The sequence below is a fragment of the Saxophila tyrrhenica genome (assembly GCF_035928015.1).
Source record: "Saxophila tyrrhenica strain CCFEE 5935 chromosome Unknown scaffold_5, whole genome shotgun sequence".
NCBI classification, from domain to species: Eukaryota; Fungi; Ascomycota; class Dothideomycetes; order Mycosphaerellales; family Extremaceae; genus Saxophila; species Saxophila tyrrhenica.
Genome location: NW_027041737.1, coordinates 1,436,983 through 1,455,868, shown reverse-complemented (window position 1 = coordinate 1,455,868; position 18,886 = coordinate 1,436,983). Strand labels below are relative to the sequence as shown.

The following is an 18,886-nucleotide window of genomic DNA, read 5'->3' as shown; positions in this document are numbered from 1 at the left end:
TCATGGCCTCTTAAACGCAATTTTGGGTATTTGTTTTACTGGCGGCAAAGCCTGCGGCTTGTAGCAACAACACAAGTACGATCTAGACGCGCTGAAAGATGAGGTCGGGAAAGGATGTGGACGTGTTCCAGGACAGCGGCACGATCCTTGCAAGATCTGGGACAAGCTTTCCTTTGTCAATCACTTATTCGGGATTAGCAACGGCACCTGTCAACCTTGAGATCCACGAGTTGCTCTAACACTACAACGTGAGATCGTGCATACTATACCATGCTATCCACCGCAGATTGCAGCCCAATGTTCACACATTCGCTAGCCACTATCTACTACCCCTTCAAGTGGGTTTTGCTTTCTTCGCGGACATTGCTGAAGACCGACTGATCGGCAGCGAATTTGTCGGTCCAGGCAAAACCCGATAAACCCCGATCTCTTACTACATCACCATCTACCTTCTATTTCTCCTTACTCGCGTTTCTTTTGGAACCACTTCGTCATTGACTTCTCTATTTACTACTCTTTGCTTTGGAGGCTTAAGCATGCTTGGTGCAGATTTGTTCACTACCACTCCCTAATCGGCCCCGTCTGCGAGCGCGCTCACGGAAGCCTTCTCCATTCGAACTCCCCTTTCGCTTACCCCACGTTTTTTACCAATCCACATCGCGGAGCGAGAGACAAACAAGACCTCCACGATGAATACCGAGAAGAAGGACGAGAACATTCGCGATGGTGCAGTGGCGCCAGTCACCGCAGCAAATGCGCCAGAAGTAGGAACAGAGAATGGCACACCAGTAGGGCCAGCGAGCGCAACACACCCAACAACAAACAGCGACATGACAGAGAAGGACAGGGAAGCACTGTCGAGCTCGTCGAGTCAAGACGCCGCAGTCGAAGGCAAGTCGGATGAGGAGAAGGGGGAAGAGAAGCAGGCAGAGAAAACGCCAATGGAACAGCGGTCGAAGGGCAAGATCGCGCTGATCATGCTGGCACTGTGCATGGCCGTCTTCCTGGCTGCGCTGGATGTCACCATCATCACAACCGCCTTGCCGACAATAAGTGAACACTTCCACTCTTCAGCCGGGTACACGTGGATCGGTTCTGCGTTCCTGCTCGCCAACTCTGCATCGATACCGTCATGGGGCAAGATTTCGGATATCTTTGGTCGCAAGCCCATGCTGCTGCTGGCGAATATCATCTTCATGATCGGGTCGCTAGTCGCGGCGCTGGCGAACAGCATTGGCATGCTCATTGCTGCGCGGGCGATTCAAGGTATTGGTGGTGGAGGTCTGATCATTCTGGTGAACATCACGATCGGTGATTTGTTCAGTCTGCGGAACCGTGGAGCGTTTTATGGTGTTATTGGTGGTGTCTGGGCGATTGCGTCCTCCATTGGGCCGATCATTGGAGGAGCCTTTACTCAGAGTGTCTCCTGGAGGTGGTGTTTCTACGTACGGCATTCCATTCAATTGACTCATGAAATGTTGCTGACCTTTCTTACCGCAGATCAACTTGCCTCTCGATGGAATCGCCTTCTTCATTCTCCTGTTCTTCCTCGACCTCAAGACACCCCGGACTCCAATCATGGCTGGCTTGAAGGCGATTGACTGGGTTGGCTCACTTACAATCGTCGGCGGCACGCTCATGTTCCTCTTCGCTTTGCAATACGGTGGTGTAACAGCACCTTGGAACTCCGCGCTCGTTCTTTGCCTGCTCATTTTTGGTATCGTCACATGGGTGCTCTTCGGTCTTTGGGAGTGGAAGTTCGCCATCTACCCAATCATGCCCATGGGCATCTTCGGTGGTCGCTCCCGTTTGGCGACACTCGGAGTCGTCTTCTTCCACGGCTACACTTTCATCTCGGCGTCTTACTACCTCCCACTTTACTTCCAAGCAATTCGCGGTGCTTCACCCATCATGTCTGGAGTCTACTTGCTGCCCACTGCGATATCCCTCGCTATCGCTTCGATCGGAACAGGAGTCTTCATCAAAAAGACTGGCCGGTTCCTGCCACCCATCTACTTTGGCATGTTCATGATGACGCTTGGATTTGGCCTGTTCATCGACTTCGACGCTAACAGCAGCTGGACGAAGCTGGTCATCTTTCAGATCATCGCTGGTCTCGGTACCGGGCCCATCTTCCAGGCCCCGATCATTGCCTTACAAGCACACATCAACCCGCGAGACATCGGCACGGCAACTGCCACTCTAGGCTTCGTCCGCCAGCTCGCCACCTCCACCTCCGTCGTCATCGGCGAAGTCGTCTTCCAGAATGAGATGAAGAAGAAATCTTCAACACTCATTCGCGCTCTTGGGCCTCAGCTGGCCCAGCGACTTGGAGGTGGCAACGCAGGCGCGGAAAGCAACCTCATCGACTCTCTTCCACCCGGCCAGCGAAGCGTCGTGCGGGTAGCATTCGCCAACTCGCTCATGCCAATGTGGGCGATGTACACGGCGTTTGCGGCAGCAGGGCTCGTCAGCGCCTTTTTCATCGGACGGAAGACGCTGACCTCGCAGCACGAAGAGACGAAGACTGGTCTCGAGGCGGAGAAGGAGAACGCGGCGGCCAGGAAGCAGGAGAAAGAGGACCACCGTCTGGAGAAGGAGGAGAAGAGGGCCAGCAAGCGGGCAAGTCAGATGTTGTCGCCGAGTGGGAGTACGAGCCAGGTGAACTCGCGGCCGGTGAGCCAGAATGTCAGTCGGGCGCATATCGCGTCAGTGGAGGAGGGGGACGAGGGGCCGCAGGACGTTGAGAAGGGGAGGTTATGATCAAAATTATTTGCATTGATGGAGCATTTCAGCTGGCGGGAAGTTTTGAGTATGGCATAGCAGGGCGTTTGGGGTGCAGAAAGCATGCTGGAGAGGTTGAGATTGTATAGACGTCTCACCTTGGCTTATGTCGGCGACGTCTCGCTGACGGCTGATCATGTGGATAGAGCGATGTGATTACTGTGTCTGACTGTAATACTACTTCTTCAACACAATTGCAGAAACACATCCGCTCTGCGCTTGCGCGTCCATGTTCATTCTGACGACGCCCATAACGTTCATGCCGATGGGAATTTCTCGAAGAGAGTCGATCGAAGTTGCGGCGAGCGGCCTGAACAGCCACCTCAGAGTAGTGGAGCCGGACGCATATTGACTTACAGCGATAAGGGCCTAGTATACGAGCGGTCGACCACGAAGGATGTGCTGGCTTTGGTGCATGTGGAATCGAGAGCTAAACTCCCAATGCCGAGCAGCGGCTGAACCTGGAACGCTTTCACGTTGGCCTCTTGACATGTTAGGAGACAAAATTCTCGTTAGTGGCTGGCATGGTCAAAAGATATGTCGTGTGGAACATGGGAGAACGGTCGACTTCGATGGTGTTCAGACGTTCGCTTCTGCTGATGATCTCTTCTGGTAAATCGAATCCAGGCGGTACGTGCAATCGACGAGGTCATACTTCTTTGCCAGAAAACTAGACGTCCGCCCTAGCGACCGGCTTCAATCTGTCATCATATCCCAACCACAGCATGTCCGGGCGACTGTAATGCCCACTAGCATCAGCGAACGTCTTCGCCTTGGTGACAAGTGACAAGTCTAGATCCGCAATGACGAGCTGCTCATTCGCAGTTTCGGGGGCACTCAAGATCCGCCCGTCCGGGGCGATAACAGCTGACGACCCGACAATGCTGTTTCCCATGACAGGAGCTCCAACCGTCTTCATCTTCTCCAGGCCAGCCTCTGTGATGACGCCGGTGCAGTGGAGGACGAATGATTGGGACTCGATGGCGTAGGCTTGCGCCTGGGTCCGGCAGCCCTCCACGGACATTGAGTAGAAGCCCGGTGAGCCGTCGACGAACGGATCTAGAGGTGGCCACGCAGCTACGTGGATCTGCTCGCCCTGAGAGAAGGTGTAGTACTTCAACAGGGGCTGGATATGCTCCCAGCAGGATAGCCCGCCGACTCGGCCTACTTCAGGTAGTTCGACCACCTTCGCAAGACAAGTCCCTGAAGCATCGCCAAAGATGGTCCGCTCCATGTGTGTGGGCTTCATCTTGCGGCGAGCCATCTGGATTTTGCCGTGCTCATCGATGAGAGCTTGGGAGATGTATACAGAGTCGCCGTCACGCTCTGAGAAGCCTAGAGAGACGTTAATGGTGTTGTCCGCTGCTGCCGTGCAGATACTGCGCATCTCCGGGCTGTCGATCTTGAGAGAGTTCTCGACGTACTTCACGCCGCAATCGAAGTCGACAGGGCGCGACCTAAGACGGTCAGACAACTTCGGATTTGGGAGAAGGCGGTCTACCATATCCATGCCGGGTAGCCGGGGATCCAGCATTCTGGGAAGGCGACGAGCTTCGCGCCTGCTTCTGCTGCTTCTTTGATGATTGTGATGGTCTTGTCTACGGTGCCTTGTAGGTCGAGCCAGATCGGTTCATGCTGCGTTACCGCGACACGAACAGTGTTCGATGTATCTGTTGAACCCATGGTAATTTGTTGCTGCGATGGAGAGGGCGTCCGTTGAACACTAGACATGTCTGTCAGCCGTTCTTGTAAGCCACTGGGCCTCTTATCGCGGAACTGAGCGCTCAAGAGCTAGACTGTAAGGCTGCGGGGCTGAGTCTTAGGTTGTTTGTAGGCAGATTGCTGTACCAAGGCAAGCCCCAAGATACAAGTACATGTATGATCCAACATTCATCGAACTAAGTGGTCTTGATGTCTTGTCCCTCAACCAGCGGTTTTTCATGCTTTGTTCGACGCACCGTTGCCTGGCTGAAGCACGTTGGTCTCGGATTCAGACTTTGAGAGCGTGCCTCAATCTTCCATCCCCTTCCTCCCGTAAGAATGCTGTTGCTGGATGTCGAAGGATATGTCCCAGGTCCCGTAAAAGTAAAAGAGATGTACGTTACCAAGTTGTGCCTCCAAACGGCCTAGGCCCGAGCCAGACCTCACGTCTTCGCAGCGAGTCCTTGGTAGACCAGAAATTCGAGGTATACCGAGCAGACGTCTTCTTGCACGGCAAAATAACAGCAACAGACCACTCCATTGGCAAAAGCAAAAATGAAGGCGTAGAATGTCGCTCCCCTGCCTGGATTCGAACTGCACTTAGAGTCAGTAGGCGGTTGAGAACGATGGGCTTTCATTGAGACAAACCCAGAAACCTTCCGGTACCGTTTGATCGTTGATCTAACAGCCGAACGCGCTAGCCAATTGCGCCACAGAGGATATCAAGCCTCTGATGGATGACAGAGATATCAGGCCTGTGATGGGTGACACAAATTTCTTTTACGTATATATTGGCCGTGTTGCTCAGCAGCCGAGCCATGGCCGAGGGACTGCCGGGGCTGAGAGAACCCCACTTGCGATCAACAGACTGTCTACCTTATCAACACCCTCCAATCCGCTTTCATCACTACCTCCTTACTGGTGGCTTCACCTTTCGAGCATTGGAAAGATGTTATGCTCTTACCCTACATACCGAATTGCACGGCGAGGAACACGAACGTCTCCATCGTTGGCGGCATCCGGCATCAGTGAGCTCGACAAGCTCTCATCGGCACCTGATTATTCCGCGAAGTAGGTCTATAGTTGAGGTATACCTTTGGTTCTTTCCGTCTTACAACCGCTCCCGCAAACACCTCTCATTTCGGATCCAAATCACCAATTCCATCATCCACCATGCCTCAACCCCAACCACCCCCAGATCTCCACATCCCCCCATCCAACAACACAGTAACAGTCTCGATCATCGACACAACCTCCTTCGTAGGCATCTCAGCGTCCAGATTCATGGAACCGCACATCCCCGGGCACGACAAGCTCAACGCAGCATGCTACGCTTTCCTCATCAAGCACAACAATCCAGCGAGCAAGTCAAAGTACGACACCATGCTCTTCGACTTAGGCGTACGAAAAGATCTCGAGAATGCTCCGAAAGTTCTTCGGGATAGGATGGACGACGATGTCACTATCAAGGTTGATAAGAATGTCACTGATATATTTAAAGACCATGGCGAGGACCCGCACGAAGTTGGAGCAGTGATCTGGTCTCATTGGCATTTCGTAAGCATCTTTTCTTCTTCTATCAGGTCAATGGCATCAAATGGCGGGCTCTTCCGGAAGGAAATGGCCGTTGGTATATTGCTATAACGCTTCTCGAATGCCCAAGCATCGTTTCGTGCCATCGAGCAGCCGCATCGCATCACTTGCTATGACCGAGAAACCTCATATCCGACTTCTTGACGAGAATTGCTGTATACCAAGCTTCAAAAAGCCAGCTAAATTCATGCAGCTGTGCTGTCGATCGTCTTGATAATCTGCTTCACTGCTAATCGAACATCGCCAGGACCACACCGGAGATCCCTCAACATTCCCAGCATCCACAGACCTCATAGTTGGACCAGGCTTCAAGAAGACCTTCGTTCCAGCCTACCCTACCGTCGACGACTCGCCCGTAGACGAGCGGGCATGGGAAGGCCGAACCCTCCGTGAGATCGACTTCGACGCTGAAGGCGGCGGTCTGAAGCTCGGGCAGTACAAAGCGTTCGACTTCTACGGTGATGGCAGCTTCTATTTTCTCGACACGCCGGGACACGCTGTGGGCCATATGTGTGGGCTTGCGAGGACGTCTGCAGACCCGCCAGAGTTCATCTTCATGGGTATGTCTTGAGCCAGCGATGCGTCAGAGGACTTGGCTTGCAACTATTCCTCCACTCAACGATGTCACACCATAGAGACTACCATCACGGCGTTGCTGCGGCTGTAGTGGGGACATACGACCCTTCCTCTCGTCACCTCGACTACCAGCCAGATGCATCGACTTTGCCGCTCTCATAGCCGCTCGCTTGATCTCGTGTAGATTCAAGGGCGCACATAGCTAATCTATATGCGTCCAGGCGGCGACATCGCCCACCATGGAGGCGAGTTCAGACCAACACGCTACCTCTCTCTCCCCGATACCGTCGAACCAAACCCCCTTGTGGCCCCTTACACCAAACAAGCCCCAACCTGTCCAGGAGCTATCTTCGAGGCTATCCACCCTCACCAATCAAGCATCGAGCCATTCTACGTCCCGACCAGCAAAGGCGTGCACGCAGACGCCCAGGAGACCAAAACCAGTATTGACAAGCTCGCGGACTTTGACGCCCAGAACAACGTTTTTGTCAACATTGCTCACGACACGAGCTTATACGACGTCGTGGAGTTCTTCCCAAAGACGGCGAATGGATGGAGTCAGAAGCGGTGGAAGGAGGAAGGGACGTGGCGGTTCTTGAGAGACTTTGACACAGGGTCTGAGGAGCATGAGTCATAATAGTCGTTTCGAATGAATGTATAGTAAGACAACTTTTCTCCATACTACAAAACCACTCATCCCCGCCGACAAGATCTCCAAGCCACCGTCTCTTCCCGAGAGCTTAGTTTCTCACAGTTCCGCTGTACTGCGAGCAGCTAACCTGCACGGCCGTGCCCACACCCAGGCCAATCCCATCGTTCTGAAACAATGCCGTGTTCGCACCCGAGTCGATGCACAGGTCAAAGTTGAGGTTGGCACCGTACTGGTTCGTTCCCGAGAGGCCGTTCTGCGCGCACAGCGGGTTGCCGTCCGCGGGGCAGAGGTTGGTGACTTTGACGACGATGCTGTTGCCGGCGTTGGCGACGGTCTTGCCTGAGGAGTCTGTCTGGATCGTGAGCTTCCAGCAGGTTCCGCAGGCCGGGCCGGCGCCGGCACCCTATGAGTTGTGTTAGCAAGTATCTCCTGAAGGGGTATTGGATGGAAAAGACGTACGGGACCGACACCGAACTCGTTCTGGGAGACGGCAGCGGAGAAGCCGGGAGAAGTGTAGAATCCGCAGGCGGTGGTCCTGACGTTGCAGTTGCCGCTGTTCAGTGCGTCGCCGGAGCCATACTGGGTAAAGGAGGCCTTGTAGGTACCACCCTGAGCCGGCGGTTGAGGGGTTGGCGATGACTTTGCGGTCGTCGCTGGCTGAGCTGGGCTTCCACCTGCTCTCGGTTAGAAGGATGGCTTTCAAGTGTGGATAAAGATTGACGAACCGTTGCCGCTCGGAACGCATTGCGAGTAGTACGGATTCGAGTACTGGCACTTGTACCCGCTCACACAGCTGGTAGGGCCCGTATAGCCGTTGCCGCCGCACTGGGCGTAGGCCGCTGCCTGGGCGAGGGCGGTCGAGGCCCCTGCCACGACAAGGAGGATAGAAGCGTACATCTTGCTGATGGAATGAATCGAAAACAGTTTGTCAAAGCCCAATCGACGAATTGAGTGGTAGGGAATGGATGATTGTGTTGACGAAAGACCTACATCGTGCGGCCACCGTCCAGCTCTTATACAGCCCCCTCGTGCCGTGTCCCCATCGTAACGTGCCCACTCTGTCGAGCCTGTCTCACGCTCATCTCCGTCACCACGGCTGGCGGCAACACAACACCAGCGCCATCATGCTCGTTCCGTCACTCCGATATGCCACTCGCAGGGGTCGCTCAGCGTCTCAAAGCACATCAAGACAACCAAGCCATCGATCATCCTTGCTAAGCTTTCTGTCAAGGCGATCAGAGGTCGATCTCCCCGACCCGTTGCAGTTCCGATGGCATTTACCCGTCTCCCCGCGCGGCGCGAAGTCAAGTCTGGGTCGTGGAGTCGAATGTAAGTTTCAGACCAAGAACGTGTCACGATCCCGAACCGTTTTGTCGATTTCCTACGGGCAGTATTGCGGGCACCATCCGCCGCCGCGTGATGGCAGGTATATCTCTCGCGCGCTCAAGAATCGCGTATAGGAGTCTCTCTCCGCTACACTCCGGATGCGGACCTACGTTTCGTTTTCTCTCCCTTCGATCGGCTCGACGGCGTAGTCTTTCAAGCCACTCTGCCTTCAAGCCTTTAAGGACGCAAAATTGAGAGAGTGTCGACTAAGACAAGATACCAGTGGTGCCAGTGAAAAGGAGCTACCCGACCCGCCGTACTGTCCGTAGCAAATCAACTACATCGCCGTTCCGGAGTCCTGGCACAAGAAGGTTTTCCTGAGACGGGAGACGGTGGGCGGGTGATCTGGCAAGGTGGATAGCATGCTTCAGGTTGATTGATTGATGGCAGGTGCACAGGTGCGGAGTAAGCGTAGAGCCCGCAGGAGGCTTCCCTACAACCAACGTCAACGGTCAATCTAGGCTCTCCCAACCCACGACAGCACGGATGTGAAACCGAGGAGATCGTGGAGGTTCGAGAACATCTAGGTGGATGAGAAATCCATTGAAGTCAATAAGCGAGGCAGATCAATGTGGAGCTTATAGGACAGCAGGTGGTGCAGCAATGGTGGTAAACGGGGATATCGACTACTCTCAAACACCCTCCCTATCCAGTCACCTGCCACTATCCACACGCCTCCCCACGCCTCCCCATCATACAAACGAAACGTGCGCTGTCTCTGTCCCACAGTCGCACCGCCCAGCCATCCCCAGCGCATCCACACGCGCAGGGAAGTACACATTAAAGCTGCAATCAAACTACCCTTACACCGACCCATCAACAAGTCGAAGACAGCTGCAGCCGGCCGCTTTCGTCCTCGCTGTCTCTGGCCAGAATGATCCCCATAAAACGCCATGTGATGCAGTATTAAGCCGCTCGAGCGTCAAGGATCGACAAGGAAAGAAGACAATGTGGTATAGTGCGTCCCCCAATTCCCAAATCACAAGTCAAGTCATCCTGGATATTCGCCACAAACGCCTCGCAAACGTATGAAAGTGCAGACGCCGAGTCTGAAGTCATGAGGTGGTGGGTCGTAAAAGCCGTCGCCGGCCGTCGTGAAGAAACTCAATCCCAGTATCCAAGCCAATCACACTTTCGGTGGACTGCTCTTGTCGCCGTGGAGGCCGCCGAGTAATGTTTCTGGCGGGATGCGGTTCAAGTTGCCGTTCCGATGTGAGGCCATCGGGACGTAGCCTTCTCGGCGTCTCCGAGCCCGCTCGACGAGGATCCCGGCAACCACGATGAAGAAAATCAGACCCAGCGCGATCGCGAGACCGATCAGGACAACGAAGCCGACGGCAAGGTTCCCACCACCCATCTTCATGAGTGCTGAGGGGTTGCTGACGAATATGTGAGCGATCGTGCCTTGTGTGCCGTCTTCCTTGTTGGTAAGAGCGAATGGCTCAAAGTCGGTGCCATTGAAGAGCGCAGCACTTGCATTGCCGTAGTTCGGGATGTTGATGTTGCCAACAAGCATCAGGACTTCATCCTTGGGAATATCGTTAGTGGAGTCGTGATCGGAAGTCAGAGTCATGACTTGGATGCCGCGAATGTCTGATCCGTCTCCAAGTCCGTTGATGCGAGACCAAGAGCCATCCATGTAGTGCGAAAGGAAAGGTGAGTTGTCGTCGGACGAAAGACCGGAAGCCCAAAACTCATTGTACCCGCTTGTAGCCGGCGTGAGCACGCTGATCGGGCCTGGTAGAGAACCTGCTCCAGAGTATGCGGTGAATGTCTGCTGGCTCTGCTTCGAGTTGTAGGTGGCCATCGTCGTCTGCTTGCCGCCGACAGTCAGGTCGCCGGCAAGGATGAGCTCCGTCTTCGAAGACCAGAACATGGCAGTGATCGTGCCCTCCAAGCCAAGCCCAGGTGTGTTCCACTGCTGAGCGCTGGCATCGTAGTAGCAGAGTGTAGCGCACGGCAACGACCCTGCTTCCTCGAAACTGCCGCCGACGTAGATGTTGCTTGAATCGGGTTGCGTAGCGACAGCATTGACAACAACATTGTCACCACCAAGCGCTGGTGGATGAGGCGAGGCGATCTCGAGCTGGTCCAGGTCGTAGACGATGAGGCCGTTGATGTCGTTATCACCAACAGTGCCGGTCAAGGACCCTCCTGCGAAGATGAAGTTGTTGTATGCATCCATTGCCATGACTGTAGAGTCGTTGTCGAGCTCCTCTGCTCCTGCGATGTCCTGAGACGACCCACTGTTGTCGACGAAGATGAGGTTGTGCAGAGTCGAACCATCGCTGGCAGTAGCGTCGAAGTGGCCTCCAAAGATGGTCACATTCATGTTGTTATCGTCGTAGAAGAAGCCAGTGTAGACTCCGTCGTGGTCTTGACTGGTCACAGCACGCTTGCGCATCGACGACGACGATGACGAGCTGGGCTGGATGGTAATGCCGAACGACTGAAGCTCGAGATCGCCAGAACCAATCATCTCGGCAGCTCCACTAATGTCCATCGCTTGTGAAGTGATCTGGCCGGCGTAGAGTGGCCACTGCAACCCAGGAACCGGAGTCATCGCCATCAGTCGGCCACTAATAGAAGCGTCGGCATTGGGGATGTTGTTCAGCCATGCGTTCTTGCTTGGCACCCAGACAGCGAACCCATCAGCGTCGAAGGCATCATTGTCGCCGTAGGAGTTGACTGAGCTGAAATTGCCGTTGATGGTGATGCAGTCCTGCTGGTTGCCAGCGGTGATGTTGAGTGCCAATGGTACAATATCCCATACCACGCCGTCCACGCCAGCACCAAGAGTTACCCACTCGTTGGCATCGAGGTCGAAAGCGCCGACATTGTTCAAGCCTTCCTCAGAGTCGTCCACGGTGTTAGTGAAGTTGCCTCCAAGGTACATCAAGGAGCCGTCGAGGTACACAGCCTCCACGTCCGAGTTCAAACCACTACCAGGTGGAGAGGTAGCCTTGCCGCCAATCTTCATGATGTTCTGGATCCCGTCTCCGGTGAAGGTGCCAGCTGCCCAGATCTGGTTTTTGTAGCTGACGACACAATTGATGAGTGCGCCATTATCCAGATCAGCACCAGCGGTATCAATGGTCGAGTCCGAGAAGTCCATCGCAACGGTCGCCTTGTCGGGGTTGTACTCGAAAAGACCGTTCAAACCTCCAGTCGAAGTGACAATATCAAAACGGACTCGCTGTGCGACAATGGTCTGCGGCAGTGGCTGGTCGGCAATGGGCGACAGTGTCACAGAAGGCGTGAAGGAGCCGGAGTCGACGTCGACGTAGCCGTAGTAAATCTGGTCAAACTTGTCGTAGTAGTTGGTCTGCGAGATGGTTGTCGAGACTGGTGGTTGATCCGAGGTCATAGTGCCAGTCATGTTAACATCACCTCGGGTATTACAGCTGTTGTCTTGAAGACAGCCAGGAGTGTAAACCAAGATCGAGTAGTTGCCAGACTGAGCAATGTTCGGCCTGAACACAACTGAAGGACTCTCGGCAACCTGCGCCTTTGTCGTTAATGTTGCAGAGAGGTAGTCCGAGCTTGTCTGCCCATTGTTCGGTATCCTGGTCCAGGTGCCATTGGAGGGAGAGACAGTGGAACTTGAACCGTTGCTAACGCCATCGCACTGCGGCTCGTTGAAGTCATTGATGGCGAAGGAGTAGAGCTCATCCTGGAACATCTCGATGCCAGCAAGACCGCCACCATCGCCATACCACTCGGTAATGAAGATACGGAAGGAGTCCATGCCGACCGCTGGGACCATGTAGAAGTCCTGGTAGGTACTGTTGCCGCGCGGCAGGGGACAGTTGAGGGAGCAAGACCGGTTCTGCCCGTCGACGTCAATGTAGTTGAGGTTTAGGATGCCGCCACTGTTGAGGTTCTCGAAGTAGAACGTCTTCGTGCCACGGCCTTGATACTTGGTGTTGTACAAACGCAGCTTCGTCGGGATGAAGCCGAAAGAAAACTGCCCCTGCCACCAGCCTCCGGTGTTGTCGGCCAGGAGCCAAGTATTGCCAGGTCCGTCCTCCTCACCAGTCTTGCAGATGATGTTCGTGGGGTCGTCGAAGCCAGCAGTTGTCGTGGTACCAGTAGCGCCGATGTCGCCACCCGCGAGATTAATGACCTGCGCGTCAGAATTGATAGAAGCACTGCTGTTGCTGGCACTGCTGCTGCTGCCATTGCCTGCCATGCCAAGCCCACTGAACTCGCCACCAAAGACAATATTACCCGCTGCGTTCTTCTCGATGGAATATACAGGCCCATTGAACCCCGAGAATGGCAAGTTTGTCCACTCAGTTGTCCATGCCATCGCATTCGTCGAGTTCCCCGCCGTAAACATGCCGCCCACATACACCGTGCCCGAATCATCATCACAATAAAGAGAAGATACCTTACCATTGATTCCAGGCAGTGGAGTGATGCCACCAGTGTCCGGGTCCCACAGTGCCACACTTTGTGCTTGCACACCAGCCACGCTTGTGAAGTTTCCGCCGAGTACCACCCCATGCACGGTTCCGCCGCGACGAAATGTGCACATTGCTTCGATGTACGCGTCCGAAAGGCCAAGCGACTCGAAGGCGCCATTGGGATATCGTGTTAGCAGCGACTGGCTGCCATTGGTGTTGAGCACATTCTCCGTCTGCCCTTCATACTGGTACAGCGATATGCTGTCGAAGTCGCCCACCAGCGCGACGCGGCCCAGCTGCGATATGTCGAGGTTCGGTGATGGCGCTTCGGTCGGTGTGAGGGCGTATGTAGGTCTGGCGAAGACTAATGGCGATGTGAGGATGAAGGAGGCCAGCTCGGGGCCAATGGCCAGGAGCTGCGTTAGCAGGTTGCGCATCGCATGCGACGGCGGGTGTCGGGTGTATCGCTGCTGCGTTAACGATAGTGCGGTAGCGATGGAGGGGTGTAGCGATATCGATGCCGAGCGATGGTGTCGAGGGGAGGATCAAGGGCGGTGATGCATGACGATGGAGGACTCGAAGTATAACAGAGCTGTCTTATTCCTCGGTCGGGTCCCACCTGCCGATCTGCGCTGCTGCTGTCTGGGTCGTACCTGCCGTGTGTCGAGAAAGGAAGCTGCTAGAGCGGTCCACGTGATAAATGAGTGAATGGAGGTCGGGTGGTGTCCGCTCTGCGCTGCCTCGTCACCGGTGAGGATGGGGGAGGGTGAGTGAGCAGGCTGCGCGTGTTGGAGGAATGCCAACTCGTTTCCCAGGAGTCGAGCGAGCGAGAGTCCGTCCCGCTCGGGCCTGCCAATCCACTTTCGCTAGAAGGCTTTGGAGCCAATCACGACTTCACTTCAGATTCGCTGCCGGCGCACTAACCATTGGGAACGAGCGATCGAGGATTCTGCTTTTTACTTCGACGGTGAAGGTTCGGACGATGCTTCGTATTCTTCACAGATGGGAAACTCTCTGGCAATGACTGGGCAACATGGATTCAGGTGCACCACTTCAGCTGCGCGCGCGCATGTTATCTACCGAGACACGAGATGCTCACCTCAGACAGAAGTATGGGTTGCGCAGGCCCAATCGCTGGGCGAACATGCACATCCATGTGCTTGTGAAACCGCTCCCAGCCCACCCCATGGAGCCATGAAAGCCTTCGGAGCATCCTGCGATCGCACGAGACAAAATACGACGCAGTGCTCGCGCCGTTCTCTCGGACAGAAGACTTCGCAAACAACAATTTATACACACATGGAATGGCGACGATAGATGTCTGTCGAAATTGGAAAGCAGCGAGCAAACCTCTACCCCAAACCCTACTGCATGCAAGCCACCATTGACTCTGTACTACAGTGTAACCTCTGGGGTACCTACAGCAAGTCTGGGGATGATGCAATTGTGTTGAACCGCCAGCCTCTCTAGGACTCCCTCCCGGTCGCCATAACTTTCTGGCCCATCTGAGCAGTCCAAAGCAGCCTCTTGTTCCCTTCTTCCGTGGCTGGGAGAAGTCCACCGCGTCCAGCGGCGGTGGAACGTACGGGTCCGACATAGCAGGAGACTTCTTGTTCTCTTCAGTGATAAGAAGCTTGATTTTGCCCTGCCGGCGCTTGAACGACGCTTGCTAGTGATGTCCGGACCACACGGTATGCTCAAGTAATGTTCCTAGTTTTGGCACTGCGACGACATCTCCGTTCTAGACGTATCTGATCTACGAACAACGTATGGTACAGGACATTGTGACTTTGACCGGGATATGAGAGGCAGGAGGCAGCAGCAGCACAGCCAACGGCTGCTATTTGTACAAAGGGTATTACAGTAAGTACGAAAAGCTGTTCAGTTGCTCCGATATACTTTGAAAGTACGCGAAGTGCCACTGCTTTCAGTCAAGCCCGCAAGAGCCGTCATGTTTGTTTGCTACTCATGCGTTGTCTTCATTCACCTCGAAGGTAGGACCGTTCACACGGTTGCTGCATAAAACGGACTTCTCCTCTTTAGTCAACCTTCTCGCAACGACTTCACTCGTGATAGACCATCTACGTCTCCTCCATACAGACTAAGCATACATGGCTGAACAACATCAGATCACGGTGAACGGGCGACTTGTCGACGTGTAAGGGGCCCACCTCATAGCATTCGCGACAGCGACTGATGACCATACAGCTGGCGATTCAACAGAGCCCAACAAGAGTCTGGCGTCCTCGCGATCGTCTTCCTAGACGAATTCCAAGACGAACTTCGGCGCCAGCTACTAGGTCCAACACGTCCCACGAAACAAGAAGAACTCTCGAAACTCCAGAAAGCGCTTCGCTCACGGGCAGCGCTCCGGTCAGAACTCACTCTGGGAATGCGAGCTCTCTTCGCAGCGAGCGACGACAGCCACATGCGGATGACCCACGAGGCGTTTCGGCGGATCTGGTCCGTGGAGAAGGTGGAGGCGCTGGTGGAGTGTCTGTTGGGAGAGGCGGAGGCTCTGGCGGAGGAAGTCGGTGGGGAGGAGGGGGAAGAGATCAGGGGATACTTTGGCGTCGGGTGGCTTGATGCTTGAAGGCGAGGCTATGGCGCGATAGGAGTTGCTGAGGTTTGGGATGTTGCGGATTTGATTGCCGCCCTCAAGGTGTTGGGGAGTTGAAGGAGTATACGACGGTCAAGGGGTGGTTTTGCCTGAGCACCGGCAGGATAAGTTAGTGTTCAACTGAGTGCTTACACTGCAAGTCTTGGATACGTTGTTCACAAAATCGAAGATCTTACCGGCGGTGGACCCTCGTTCGTAAAGTGACTCGAGTGGTGTTCATCGCATCTATTCGAATTGCACAAATGCCGGAAAATTTTGTTGTTGTGGTTGTTATCACATGTGCGTGGGTTTTTGACGGAGAGATGAAGTGAATGAAAGCCGGACCTCACCTCTCGGACGATCCCCCGTAGGCTGACAACCTTCATTATAACCTCTCCACGCGCCTATTCCAATCAGTAACCACTCCTTCTACCCGGCCCGCTGAATCGTTCGCGTCAGAATCCATTGAAGTTCGTGGAGAAAAGCTTCAACGATACTGGCATGAATGGTACTACAACAGCGGATGCACTAGATGCTGGTAGGTCGAGGCGCTCATATGCCAGAACCCCGTGCCATATTGATCGCATGAAACAGTGGACTACGACCCCATCGACCACCTCAATGCGCTTTTCTCCCACCCTTCGACCCTCTCCTCTGTCCAGAATGTGTCGACCTCAATTCAGCAGCACCAAAATGGACTCGACGCGAATATATCCTCCCTCATCACCACCCAGACGACCTCGGATGGCGACAGTGTGCGCCGAATACAAGATGCGAAGGCGGAGTTGGCGGAACTCTTCTCAAAGATCGAGGGGGTACGGGAGCGAGCATTGCAGACAGAGCGTACGATCACGGAGATGACCGCGGATATAAAAAGACTGGATAGCACGAAGAGGAATCTCACGCTGTCCATGACCGCCCTGAAGCGACTGCAGATGCTCACAACCGCCTACGAGCAGCTGAGAGCGCTGATACAAAGCAAGCAATATCGGGAATGCGCGCACCTGCTCCAGGCGGTCATGCAGCTCATGGCACATTTCAAAAGCTACCGAAGCATAGACCAGATAGCAGCTCTCAGCCGTAACGTGGCCGACCTGCAACGAGAGCTGCTGGAACAGATATGCGAGGATTTCGAGATCACTTTTGCGAGAGGCGAGGTGCAGCAGAAGAGAGGTATGCTGTCGGAGGCATGTCAGGTCATGGACGCGCTTGGAGATCATGCTCGGTCGAGACTGATCACATGGTACTGCAACACCCAGCTACGCGAGTACCGACAGGTCTTCCGTGGGAACGACGAGGCTGGCTCTCTGGACAACATCGCGCGCCGATACTCCTGGTTCAATCGCATGCTCAAGACGTACGACAGCGAGCATGCGATGCTGTTTCCAGCGCACTGGCGAGTGAACGAGATGCTGGCAAACTCGTTCTGCGAGAGCACAAGGGACGACTACCGGAGCATTCTCCAGAAGTCAATGCGGAGAGCTGACGGCCATCCGCCCGATGTCAATCTATTGCTGTCTTGCTTACAGGAGACCCTCGACTTCGAGCACAGTCTCGAGAAACGCTTTTCAGCTGGCGAGTCACGATCTTCCATGGACACTGTCACCTCGTCTGGCGAAGATAAACGGCACGGCTTCAGCCAGGCCATATCCGAAGCCTTCGAGCCCTACCTCAGCATCTGGGTGGAATCGCAGGACAAGCAGCTGGCTACTCTTATACCGAAGTACCGACAGCAGCCAATTCGAAGCGAAGAAGAAGAGTTCCACTCTCAGCTTGTCATGCCATCCTCCACCGAGCTTTTCCACCAATACCGCGTCACTTTGGCACAGTGTGCTAAGCTATCTACCGGTGGCCGGTTATTGGAGCTCTCCCAGACCTTCGGCAAGTACCTCGATACATATTCACAACAGGTATTGGCATACTTCTTGTCGAACAAGACTGGCGGCCCTTCAGTCGAAGATGCTGTAATCATACTCAACACCGCAGATTACTGCTACACAACCACGAATCAGCTCGAGGAGAAGATCAAAGCGCGTGTGGACGAAGACCTACGCGAAAAGGTTGACATGCAATCACAGGCCGACTCGTTCATGGGCATCGCATCTGCAGCAGTCAGAGCACTTGTAGCGAGGACAGAGGCAGAGTGCGCACCAGCGTGGCGTGAGATGCGAACAGTCTCCTGGAGCAAGATGGACAGCGTCGGCGACCAGAGCAGCTACGTCTCGTATCTCTTGCAGCGAGTCAACGAGCGGAGTAAGGAGATTCTTCGGCATCTGCACAAGCAGCAGTATGCTAGAGCTTACTGCGACAACCTTGTCGACAGCTTGACGAACACCTATATCACCAACATCGTCGCCGTCCGGCCCGTGTCGGAGACTGGAGCGGAGCAGATGTTGCTGGACTCGTATGTGCTGAAGAAGGGTCTGTCCGAGCTCGCGACGCTTAACGCAGAGCCGGGCACACCGGTCAATCAGTCCTTCGTCAAGCGGGTCACACAGAGTATGGCGCGCCTTGATCCGATCCTGAAGACTCTGCAAGTACGATCCTCACCCTCTGAAGGCCTGGTGCAAGCATACCTCATCCACATCAAAGATCGGTCAGAAGCCAACTTCCGGAAGATGCTCGAGCTGAAGGGTATTGTAAAGAAAGATCAAGTCCACCTCATCGAGCTCTTCAATGCGCACAAATCTTCGCCTACGAACGAGAACCTGCAGGCCAGCAACCCGCTCATTGCGTCCCTTCAGCTCACGGCGCAGACTTCAGCGGCAACAGGTGGTCTCTCGGCCCTGAAGGACAGCACAGTCTCACATTCCACACCCTCACTACCAGGGCGCTTCGACCCATCACAATTCGGCACAGCCATCATGAACGCCGCTCGCGACGCAGGCGACCGCTTCGGCTCACCCAACTTGGGCGTCAGCAGCGGAGCCAATACCACAAACCTAGCCAGCCGAGCTACAAGCCCACCTGTGGAGGACGGCATGGCGAACGGCGAAGCGGGACAAGAAAAGGCAACGCTAAATGACAATTTGAAGAACTTTGGCAACTTTTTTAGAAGAGATACTGGTGGCTTTGCTACTGGAGGCTTCTCTACTGGAGGCTTCTCCAAGTTCTCTGTGCCGTTTGGACGGAGAGATGGGAGCTCGGGGCCGCCTGAGAAGTAGCTTCGACACCGCCTGAACGCCA

At 54.6% G+C, this 18,886-nt stretch overlaps 7 protein-coding genes and 1 non-coding gene across 8 annotated transcripts; 4 read left to right on the top strand and 4 right to left on the bottom strand.

The window, feature by feature from the left end:
• Positions 1 to 689: 689 nt before the first annotated feature.
• On the top strand, positions 690 to 2,763 carry LTR77_003984 (uncharacterized protein; the record flags this gene model as incomplete). The annotated part of the gene is made up of 2 exons (XM_064801238.1): positions 690 to 1,445; positions 1,501 to 2,763. 2 exons carry the CDS (start codon positions 690 to 692, stop codon positions 2,761 to 2,763), a joined length of 2,019 nt encoding a protein of 672 aa, XP_064661189.1.
• A 691-nt stretch (positions 2,764 to 3,454) lies between these two features.
• On the bottom strand, positions 3,455 to 4,467 carry LTR77_003983 (uncharacterized protein; the record flags this gene model as incomplete). The annotated part of the gene is made up of 2 exons (XM_064801237.1): positions 3,455 to 4,241; positions 4,286 to 4,467. The coding sequence occupies 2 exons, from the start codon at positions 4,465 to 4,467 to the stop codon at positions 3,455 to 3,457; spliced, it is 969 nt and encodes a 322-aa protein (XP_064661188.1).
• Positions 4,468 to 5,059: 592 nt separating this feature from the next.
• On the bottom strand, positions 5,060 to 5,205 carry LTR77_003982. The gene has a single exon. It is a non-coding gene; the product is annotated as a tRNA-Asn (tRNA).
• Positions 5,206 to 5,658: 453 nt separating this feature from the next.
• LTR77_003981 (uncharacterized protein) lies at positions 5,659 to 7,291 on the top strand (the record flags this gene model as incomplete). Its single annotated transcript, XM_064801236.1, has 3 exons — positions 5,659 to 6,042; positions 6,326 to 6,638; positions 6,876 to 7,291. 3 exons carry the CDS (start codon positions 5,659 to 5,661, stop codon positions 7,289 to 7,291), a joined length of 1,113 nt encoding a protein of 370 aa, XP_064661187.1.
• A 103-nt stretch (positions 7,292 to 7,394) lies between these two features.
• On the bottom strand, positions 7,395 to 8,203 carry LTR77_003980 (uncharacterized protein; the record flags this gene model as incomplete). Its single annotated transcript, XM_064801235.1, has 3 exons — positions 7,395 to 7,709; positions 7,766 to 7,980; positions 8,032 to 8,203. The coding sequence occupies 3 exons, from the start codon at positions 8,201 to 8,203 to the stop codon at positions 7,395 to 7,397; spliced, it is 702 nt and encodes a 233-aa protein (XP_064661186.1).
• Positions 8,204 to 9,818: 1,615 nt separating this feature from the next.
• On the bottom strand, positions 9,819 to 13,538 carry LTR77_003979 (uncharacterized protein; the record flags this gene model as incomplete). Its single annotated transcript, XM_064801234.1, has 1 exon — positions 9,819 to 13,538. The coding sequence occupies one exon, from the start codon at positions 13,536 to 13,538 to the stop codon at positions 9,819 to 9,821; it is 3,720 nt and encodes a 1,239-aa protein (XP_064661185.1).
• A 1,674-nt stretch (positions 13,539 to 15,212) lies between these two features.
• On the top strand, positions 15,213 to 15,694 carry LTR77_003978 (uncharacterized protein; the record flags this gene model as incomplete). Its single annotated transcript, XM_064801233.1, has 2 exons — positions 15,213 to 15,259; positions 15,310 to 15,694. 2 exons carry the CDS (start codon positions 15,213 to 15,215, stop codon positions 15,692 to 15,694), a joined length of 432 nt encoding a protein of 143 aa, XP_064661184.1.
• Positions 15,695 to 16,201: 507 nt separating this feature from the next.
• On the top strand, positions 16,202 to 18,864 carry VPS53 (Vacuolar protein sorting-associated protein 53; the record flags this gene model as incomplete). The annotated part of the gene is made up of 2 exons (XM_064801232.1): positions 16,202 to 16,238; positions 16,295 to 18,864. The coding sequence occupies 2 exons, from the start codon at positions 16,202 to 16,204 to the stop codon at positions 18,862 to 18,864; spliced, it is 2,607 nt and encodes an 868-aa protein (XP_064661183.1).
• Between the last annotated feature and the right edge of the window lie 22 nt (positions 18,865 to 18,886).